Genomic DNA, 10,256 nt, shown 5'->3' on the forward strand with positions numbered 1-10,256 from the left:
TTCTTCAAAACTGACTCATACTCTTTTCTGCAGCTACAGACAGACTAACACAGCCACCCATCTTGATCTATCTCCATTACCACTAGGTACATGTGGCGGAGTGATGCGGTCATCCCAGGAACCCTGCGACCCACTGGGAGCAAATCTTCCCAAGGCCCTTTTTATTAGCCTTCACACAAACGTGAGGGAGTTAAAGTAACATTAACTCGTGTTCCTTTAGTTACAGGTTCATTAAACTATCATGATTGCTGTTTCTATTATTTGCGAGGTTCTGCCATTTATTTACCATTTACCATCTCATACATATGGATGCCATGGTTTACACTTCCTGGAGAACTGTACTTTCCCGTCTAATTGATTTGGGTAATTAATTTGTTCTACCTGCTGGATCAGATGGAGCCGCTGTCCATGCACCCGAGGATTACCACTTGTCTTTCTAACATCCCTCCTAATTATCTAATAGCATGGGTTGCGAGAATTCTGGCTCTATTAAAACATTTTGACTATTAACAGCCCCTGACTGGAATTATGATGACAACTCGATTTCGGCAAATGAGAGCTTAAAATCAGGGAGATGAAGGAGAAGTGCCTTCTTTTAATTTCCCCGAATTTAACATCAATAATTAGAGCAATTTTCTGAGATGCGCGCCGAAATTATCTCAGCTATGATGTGATGTATCACCCTAATTTAAGCAAATTGACTCTGGGGAAATGAATGTTACAGATTAGGAGGGGGTAAAACACACGCACACACACACAAACACAAGCAAAGATAGAGACGAGGAAGGGAAGAAAAATAGATAATAAGGGGTGAAGCATAAGATTAAAAGGTGCATGAAAGGGAATAAAATCCCAACAGGATAATGTCTGGGAGGAGCAAGAAGGAAGTTAAAGAGAAAGGAATATAGGAAACAACTCCTAGGTGGGAAGGCGTAAAGGAAGCTTTAGCCCAAACTTTTTTTATATAAAGGCTTTGGAAGATATGAGCTATTAAAACAACAACAACAACAACAACACCTCTAGCTCCTAGCCATGGTTAGAGCTTCAACAACTGCACGTCAGAACAAGCTAGACATTTCAGAAGCACTGTGATTTAAATAGGGTGATGTAATGAATGGACTGCAGGGTTTTGGATATCACCCCCTCAGTTTTTCATCACTGTTCACTCATGACATTCCCTCTGTGTGATCAGGACATGACTCAGCCTAGCTTCACAGAGCTGGCACAAAAAGAAATCTTGAAGTTTTCAATATGTCCTCCAAATGCACAAGCAGTGCCTGACAAGAAGCCATTGTGTTCATTCTCTGATTTGCTTGTGTCCATGCACCCAGAGGCAGTAGTCTAGTATATCACATGGCATTGTATGTAGTATAGCCAGGAGATCCTAAGGTTGTCTGGCAGACTTAATACCCCTTTTAGCATTATGCGCCACTAGGTGGCGAGCCAGACTTATCTTTTGGGCTGAGAGTGCTCTTTAGAGAGCTGTGACTGACCCAAGGTCACCCAGCTGGCTTCATGTGGGGGAGTGCTGAATCGAACCTGGTTCTCCAGATTAGAGTCCGCGGCTCTTAACCACTACACCACACTACCCAGAGGACTTTGGACATCAGACACACCATTCCTATCTGTTGCTATCAACAAGTCACTGAAATCCATGCCTCTTCTCACCAGAGGTACATGTGCATCTTTGAAATCAATGAGGTGTGTGTGTGTGTGTGTGTGTGTGAAGTGCCGTCAAGTCACAGCCAACTTATGGTGACCCTGTATGGTTTTCAAGGCAAGTGATTAAGCAGAGGTGGTTTTCCAGTGCCTTCCTCTGCAAAGCCTCCCTTGGTGGTCCCCCATCCAAGCACTGAACCTGCTTAGCTTCTGAGAGCTGACGATATCGGGCTGTACTATATCATCCCACATCCCCAATGGGGTTTACAGCCCAGCCTTTAAGTCTGACGTCAAGTCCTGATGAATTCATTGGGTCTTACTTAAGTATGTAGAGAATGGCAGTCTTAGAAGTATTTAATTGTGTGTTGCTGATCATGCTGTTGTTTTTTTGCTAGTGTCACAAATAACTAATGGCGACCCCCATAGGGTTTTCTAGGGAAGAGACGTTGGGTGGTGGTTTGTCATTGCCTGCCTCTGTGTCATGACCCTGGTATTCCTTGGTGGCCTCCCATCCAACTACTCACCAGGGCAGACCCTGTTTAGCTTCTGAGATCTGATGAGATCGGGCTGGCCTCAGCTATCCAGGTCAGAGCATAGCTGATCATATTTATTAATAAATTATTGTTATTTTGAGGCTGCATTTCTGCTTACTAAGAAGTAACACACACACACACGAATTTAGGAGTAAACATAGATTTGGACTATTAATGATTTGTGGGCAGAATATTGTCCCGACCAAGGCTCCCTCTAAGCTGTGGAGTCCTGTGAGCAGAAATTCTACTCTGTAAGCTTCTTGCATTAAAGTTGTGAGCAAGCCATTTGGCTGCTGCATAAATTAGTTTGTTCTGGAGCCCTCCTTCCTGAGCGAAGGCAAAAATGGGTGAGCCGGAGGCTAAAAAACAGTGAGCTAGCTCACACGAACTCAGCTTAGAGGGAACACTGGTCCCGACCACGGTAAAATCACCCATTGACCCAGCGCAAACCTAGAATTGTTTACAAGATGGTCTACCTGTCTCTACAGGGGGCGTCTCTCTGTTCTTATCAATAATCCCCACTGCAGTTTCGTCTATGTACACATGACATTGCCGTCTTCGTTGAATTCACAACAGGCCCTCACAGCATGGAAACATGGGATATGGGTGGTCACCCGGACCCTCTGACTGCTGAGTTGTCACTCCAGACTCGATCGTCCCACGCTGTTTTCTAGGGATATTTTAGAAATCAATTTTTGGCATTGGCAGATGCTTAAGGATAAGACCTGTGGAAGTAGGGAAGGACATGCACGGAACCCACGGCCGTGCATGATGCCCGCAGTGCATCTATTTTCTCACATACATTCATGGTCGGGGAACTTGGAGCAGCCTACATCTACGCGTGTGGGGCCTCCGCACATCACAATCTGCATACCCAAGAAGAGAATGGTTTCTGTGCATGGATGTGCTTTGGGTAGAGGGAGGAAGGAAGGAGGGAGGGAAGGAAAGAGAGAGGGAAGGGATGAAGGGCCCGTCCGACTGCCCCCCCCCCGGTTCCCAGCAGCCTGGGCCGTGGCCCTCTCCTCCTTCCCCCCGCGGGCCCGCCTCTCCCCTGGCCCGCTTTGGGGCCCCTCTCAGGCCAGCACCACGGACAGCGCTCCGTCTCCGTTCAGCACCACGGACAGCGGCGCCCTCCCCCGCGACCTCTCCGCCGCCCGTCCCCGCGGGTCCGGCCCCCGGCCCAAGCCGCTCTCCCTCCGCCCCGCTAGTCGGCGATTGGCTCGTCGGAGATCCCCCCCGTGGCAGCGGCCCTCAAAGGCGCCCGCCCGCGCCCCCCACCGCCCGGAAGCCCCCAGATCCACCTGGCTCTCCCCTCTCGGCTCCTCCACAGCCAGAGGGGCGGCGAGGCGGCCGGATCGGAGAGCTGGGCTGGGCTGGGCTGGGCTGGGCTCGGCCGGCCAGCCCCGGGGAGAGAAGCGCCGTCGCCCCGTCGCGATGAACCTCAACTTCACCTCGCACGCGGTCCACGCGGTGTCCGCGCAGAGGCCGACCTCCTTCTTCATCGAGGACATCCTGCTGCACAAGCCCAAGCCCCTCCGGGAGGTGACCCCCGAGCACTTCCACGGCCCCCTGGCCTCCCGGGTGCCCCTCCTGGACTATGGGTACCCTCTGATGCCCGCCCCGGCCATCCTGGCGCCCCACCCGCACCACCCGCTCCACAAGCCCGAGCACCACCACCCCTATTTCCTGACCACCTCAGGTAAGCCTCTCCTTTCTCTCCGGGAGACCCCCGGGGACGGGGATCGTCCTGCGCCAGGTCCAGGGAGCCGGGCTGACAGGTGTCCCCTGCCACAGGTGCTGCTGAGTTGGGGGGGGTTGTCATGGCAGAATCGGGGACCTCCCCAAGGTTATAGCTCAGGAAAGGAGGCGGGGAAGCGAGATCAGGTCGGCTCCGCTTCCTCCGCGGCTGTGGATCCCACGGTTTTTGTCGGATTCCTCGCCTAGACCGACGCGAGGATGCCGTGGAACTTTCACGCGCTTTCGAGTTAGAAAAAACGACTGGGAGTTTTCCTTTTAAACCAACGCTGGCCGCATTTGATCCCCTTCTCTTGGGAAGAGCGCGCGGTCTGCTTCACTAGGCCTGGATAAAAAGAATGAAGAAAACATCGGTGGAAGTCTTGAGATAGGAACCCCCAAGCAGACAGGAAAAAAAAAGGAGGGTTTTTTTTTGGGGGGGGCAGTTTGTTCCGTTCTCACGCATCGGCCTCCCCGTTTGCTCTCAGCAGGTTTGATGCGGGCTGGTTCGGAGGCGTCCATTTCCTTGGGAATTTACTTTCCCTGGCTGGGGAGGGTTGGATTTGGCGATTCTCTGGCGCGCGCAGGTAAAGAAGCGGACGGACTTGAAGGTTCTTCCGAGTCTTTGTTAGGACCCTCAGGGGGTCTCTGGACCCTGAACATTCGGTCTCAGTAAGATATTTTAAATTCTGTAGACGCAAATGACCACCCACCCGTTTTAAGCGCTTCTCCGACGGGGAAAGAAAGAACAAAAAATGTGGTTTCGGTAGTACCTCAAGATGCGGCCTGCTTGAAGGAGTCGTTCTTACACGGGGTAAAACGCCGGATCCATCTATTCCCCACCTTAAACATCCGACAACATATTAGCTACATAATTGTAATATATGTGATGTGGCCAGAAATGGTTTAGTATCTGGTGGGTTGTTTTTTTTAAAAGAAACAGAGGGCATGACCGTTTATTTGGAATCAGTTCTTTCCCCTTTTTCCCTTGGACCAACTCCCTGGCGTTTTCATATACACATATATTTTAAATTGGTTAGCTAGCTGTTGATTTAGATGCAATCGGTTTTGGAGGTCCGCTTTGGAACGCGAAAGGGGGAAAGGGCAAAATCTTATTTATTTTATTTTATTTATTTGTTAGCCTTTCACCCCGCCCTCCCCCCCCCCTCAAATACACCCGGGCTTAACGTGACTCGCCTGCGGTTCAAAATTCGAAATTAAAATCGGGAAGAACTATGGCATCTCATAATAGTAATATGGCATCATCATAATAATAATAGTAGTAGTAATAGTAATAGTAAGTAGTAGTAGTAATAAAAACAAAAATAAAAATAATAATAGTAGCAGTAATAGTAATAGTAGTAATAGTAATAGTAGTAATAGTAATAATAAAAGTAATAATAGTAACAATAATAGTAACAATAATAGTAATAATAATAGTAATAATAGTAATAATAATCCCAAAAACCACAACCCAAAGGCTAATAATAATAATGAAATACAAGCGCTGAAAAGTCACGGGTCTGAACCGTAGGTTCTGTCTCTTTACCTCCCATGGCCGATCGTAGAATCGATTGTTGCGCTTTCAAATATAGAACAGTCATAATAATTTAAATACGGGGACAAACCCAAAGGGTCAGGCGTAAAGGGAACGCCTGCCTTTTAGCCAAATGACGCTTCTTTGGCTGCAGTCAGGGAATTCTAGTGTCGTGTGTACATGAGGAAACCGATGCGGATCGGGGCCGCTCGGCTGGAGCCTAACTCTTCGGGCCACGCCGTCCTCCCCCCCTCCCCAATATTGGTTTAAACCCCGACCCCGGGGGGTGGGGTGGGGTGGGGTGGGGAGGGAAAGCAGCGGGACGATACGTCGCAGGGGTTATATTTAGTCGAGTGTACTCCAATGTTCCCTCTAAGCTGTGGCATCTTGTGAGCAAAAATTCTACTTTGTGAGCTACTGGCATTAAAGTTGTAAGTGAGCTATTTGGCTGCTGCATAAATCAGTTTGCTTTAGAGCCATCCTTCCTGAGCTGAGACAAAAATCTGTGAGCCGGAGGCTAAAAATCTGTGAGCTAGCTCACACCGACTCAGCTTAGAGGGAACTGTGGTGTACTCCATTTGAGGACACGTGTTTCTCACTCAGTCGCTGACCGCTGATGCGCCGCTAACTTTTTCTGCCGCGCTCTCAGCGAGATGCGACGGGCCAACCGGACTTGACCAGGTAGGCTTCCGGTCACACACACTAATTTAAACCACCCACTTCCAGTGCCCTTTCCAGCTGGATTTTACCGTGTGAGCTGGCAAAATCCAGGTGAAAGTGCATTGGAAGTGCGCCGAAAGCGGATTGTTTCAAAGTGTGTGTGATCGCAAGGGCGCTGAAGCAAAAATGCCCGTGTGCGCGCCCAGTCCTTTCCGACCCGGACCAAGCCTGAGGCAGGAGGGCTCCTTCTAGGGCTCGAGAGAAACACTTCCGTTCGGAGGGGCCCCGGGGTCCGACAGAGGACGCGAAACCTCTGGAAGGTCCTTTCCCCAACAGCCACCCCCGGGGGAAAGAGGCTTCGGGCCATTAGGGGGCTCTGCGGGCGCCCCTCGAAGGAGTCGGCAGGAACGGGGACCCGGGAGCAGAGGGTCCAGGCGGTGTGTATGTGGGGAGGGGGAAAGCTCAGCCCACTCGCTGGACTCTCAGGCGCTGGAGGAGAGTCACACCCAGTGTTCCCTCTAAGCTTGAGTGAGTGTGAGCTAGCTCACAGTTTTTTTAGCCTCCGGCTCTCACGCGTTTTTGTCTTCGCTCAGGAAGGGAGGGCTCCAGAGCCAACGAATGTAGGCCAGTAGCCCAATCGCTCCCTCACAGCTTTAGTGTCAGTAGCTCACAGAGTGGAATTTTTGCTCACAAGACTCCACAGCGTAGAGGGAGCCTTGGTCAGTCACACCTGCCCGGGGCCAAGTTCTGGGTGGGGGGACCACCGGCCAGCCTGCTTTCCGAGGGTGGGGGGACCCAACCTCCGTAGAGGCCGGCATCGAGGAAGACGTAGCCTGGTCTTTCAGGGACCGGCCCGCGGAGTTTGTTTTATGTGGCAAGGCAGAAACTCAACCGGTGGAGTTTCCATCGCTGCATTTTTGCAGCGCTGGGGATGGGGGCGGGAGGGGAGTCGATTTCTTTCCGTCTCGCGTGTGGCGGAACTGCCGGGGAGGCAGGAGGCATTCGGGGGGGGGGCATCGTTGGCCTAGGAAAGTCCTCGAGAGCCGGCCTGGCCAAGAAGTGCCTGATTCCAACCGCCCCTCGGCCACACACTCGCTGCCACGCCGGATTTAGACTTGCTGAGGCCCTAAGCTATACAAAACCCAGAGGCCCCCTACTGTTTTAAATTACATCAGCTAGTCTCAGAAAAATTTAAAATATATACGCCTTTTTAATATTTGAAATCATTTTTATATTGTGTTTTTATTTGAGGCCCCAGCAGATTGCGAGGCCCTAAGCTGTAGCTTATTTAGTTTATGCGTAAATCCGGCACTGCTGCCACGGGAGGAGGATAAGAATGACGGCCTGCCTTGCAAGACCGTTGTAAGGACTGCCAGGAGAAGGGGGCGCAGGGCACCCAAAGAGGGTGTCGGATTATTATCCAGGTGGGCTCTGGCTTGCTGTCAGGGGAAAGGCAGCAGAACGTAGGAGGCCGGCAGTAGTGGGAAAGGGTGAGGGGGAGAGGAGGGGGAGCAGGACAGGCGCCAGCACGGCCCGGGGAATCCACTCACGCGGCTGTAGGCCTCCGAAGCGGAAAGTGGTCTATGCAACACGCACTATTTCTTTTCTTACTCCGGGTTAAAGAAAGGGGCGCTGTCTCCGGGGCAGAAAACTCCGACGAAAACCAGGGTTCAGTGCCAAGTGAGAAATTGGCCTGCGGGTCAGAGGATGACCGGATGTAACCCTGGGGGGGGGGGCAAGGCCGGGTCCCAGGCGCTGAACTCAGGGTCACAGACAGCCCCTGCCAGGGGAGCTCTGTCGGCGAGTCGCAGACTCTGCCTGGAAACCTTCCCGCATTCCAGTCTGGCGTAGTGGTTAGGAGCGCGGACTCTAATCTGGGAGAACCGGGTTTGATACCCCACTCCTCCACATGCAGCCAGCTGGGTGACCTTGGGTCAGCCACAAGTTCTCTCAGAGCTGTTCTCTCGGGTGCAGTTCCCAAAAGAGAGCTCTCTCAGCCTCGCAGGCAGCGCTCCCGCTAAACTGTGGAGTCTTGTGAGCTGCTGGCATTACATTTCTGAGCAAGCCATTTGGCTGTTGCATAGTTGGCTCCGGAGCCATCCTTCCTGAGCGGATGGAGACAAAAATCTATGAGCTGGATGCAAAAAGCCCCCTGTGAGCTAGCTCACACTAACTCGGTTTAGAGGGAACACTGCTCACAGGGGCCACCTCCGCACTGTCACTTTTGCCACTCGTTTTTCCCTATTGCTTTAGGTCCGCAGCCGCCCTTTCCCACATGTGTTTTGCTCCCTCTGGGACTACTAGGGAGAGCAAAACACATTGGGGGGGGGGGAACCTGAGCAATAGGAACACACAAGAGATGAAAATCAGAATGCGGAAGAGACTCTTATCAAAAGCCTTACTGAAGTCAAGATAAACCATGTCTACAGCATTCCCCTTGTTCTTGAGAAACCCATGCTGCCTCTTAGTAATTATAGTGATCCTTTCTAAATGCTCAAGGACTGCCTGTTTGATTATTTGTTCTAAAAATTTCCCAGGTGTAGATGTCAAGCTGATGGGTTGATAGTTACCCAGATCCTCCTTTTCCCCATTCTTGAAGATGAAGACAACATTTGCCTACCTCCAGTATTTTCTTCCTTCTTCTTCCCCTTTCTTCCTTCTTACCCCGGATGAGTTACCCCGATACTGTGTTCCCTGTTTATACTGTGCCCATCTTTTTATTTTGGACCTCCCCCTCCCCATCGTTTCAAAGAGCACAAAGGGGAACTTTCAACGCCGCCGCCGACTGAAGCGGGAAAGGCGGGGATGTGGTGTGGTGGCCGGCTCCTACTCAGTGTTCCCTCTAAGCTGAGTTAGTGTGAGCCAGCTCACAGTTTTTTAGCCTCCGGCTCGCAGATTTTTGTCTTCGCTCGGGAAGGGATGGCTCCAGAGCAAACTAACTTATGCAGTAGCCAAATTGCTGTCTCACAGCTTTAATGGCGGCAGCTCACAAAGCAGAATTTTTGCTCACGAGACTCCACAGTTTAGAGGGCGCATTGCTCCTACTCCGGATTAATGAATCCGGAGCCAAATTAAGTTATGTAGGTAAAGGGTTGGAAGGAGTTTGGGGGTGAAACTGGGGGGGAAGGGCAGCTGTCGCCGTGGGATCTGCGAGGTGAGGATAAAAAGTCGGTCCCCTCTTCGTGTAGAGAGGGGGATTGGGGGGGGCTCTGTCCGACCGCTCCCCAAAAGTAGCCACGGAGGAGAGAGGATTCTCTACCTGTGGCTGTAGGTGCGGGGGAGTTAGGGGTCGGGGCGACAGTTAGGAGTTAGGGGGGTTCCCTATTCTGGGGGGGTGCTACAATTTGATTTTGGTTGGGGTTTAAGGAAGGGGGTTCCCGTGCTTTCGCGGGATGGGAAACCCAGGCGAACGCACCTTAAATGTTTGGGGACATTTCTTCGGAAAAGGCCGTGGGTATGTATCCCTGAAGGTCACCTCACTTTGGGGAAGGGGCGGGCTACGCATTCCAGAGGGAACGGGTGACGGAGGCCTGGCAGTTTGCTCCCGCTAGGCACCCAAACGGCCCGAGCCTCCTCGGTCAGAGGCAGTCTACCTCGGAATGCCAATCGCCGGGGGATAACCCGCGAGGGAGGGCCGGTGGGGGCCGGGCCTTTGGTCTGGGGGGTCCACGGGTCCAGGGAGGCGGGGGCGGGATGGCCGGTCGCCTCCTCGCCCAGCCTGGCCCACGCGGACCCGCCTGGCTTGTCTCCCGCCGCAGGGGTGCCGGTGCCCGCCCTCTTCCAGCCCCACCCGCACGCCGAGCTGCCGGGCAAGCACTGCCGCCGCCGCAAGGCCCGCACCGTCTTCTCCGACTCGCAGCTCTCCGGCCTGGAGAAGCGCTTCGAGATCCAGCGCTACCTGTCCACCCCGGAGCGCGTCGAGCTGGCCACCGCCCTCAGCCTCTCCGAGACCCAGGTAGGAGGGCGCCCGGCCGGCCCGGAGGGAGGGGCCCCAAAGCCCCCTGGGGGAGCGGGTGGAGACTCTGGGTTTCCTGGTCTTGGGGGGGGGGGTCTTTAGAGGAGAAGAAACGGGAGCCTTGCGGGGCCTCGAAGTCGCACTGTTGAGGGGGGGTACCCCAGCTGGGATCGACTGC

General features: G+C 52.7%; 1 protein-coding gene across 1 annotated transcript in view; it reads left to right on the forward strand.

The window, feature by feature from the left end:
* The first annotated feature begins 3,626 nt into the window (after window positions 1–3,626).
* The window catches only part of BSX (brain specific homeobox), a 10,940-nt gene continuing 4,310 nt past the window's right edge, over window positions 3,627–10,256 (forward strand). Inside the window, exons 1-2 of the mRNA XM_015421641.1 lie at window positions 3,627–3,891; window positions 9,882–10,078. Of these exons, the coding sequence (XP_015277127.1) occupies window positions 3,627–3,891; window positions 9,882–10,078 (462 nt within the window). The remainder of the gene's footprint in view (window positions 3,892–9,881; window positions 10,079–10,256) is intronic.

The sequence above is a fragment of the Gekko japonicus genome, unplaced genomic scaffold (genome assembly GCF_001447785.1).
Source record: "Gekko japonicus isolate JY-2015 unplaced genomic scaffold, Gekko_japonicus_V1.1 scaffold750, whole genome shotgun sequence".
Taxonomy (NCBI): Eukaryota; Metazoa; Chordata; class Lepidosauria; order Squamata; family Gekkonidae; genus Gekko; species Gekko japonicus.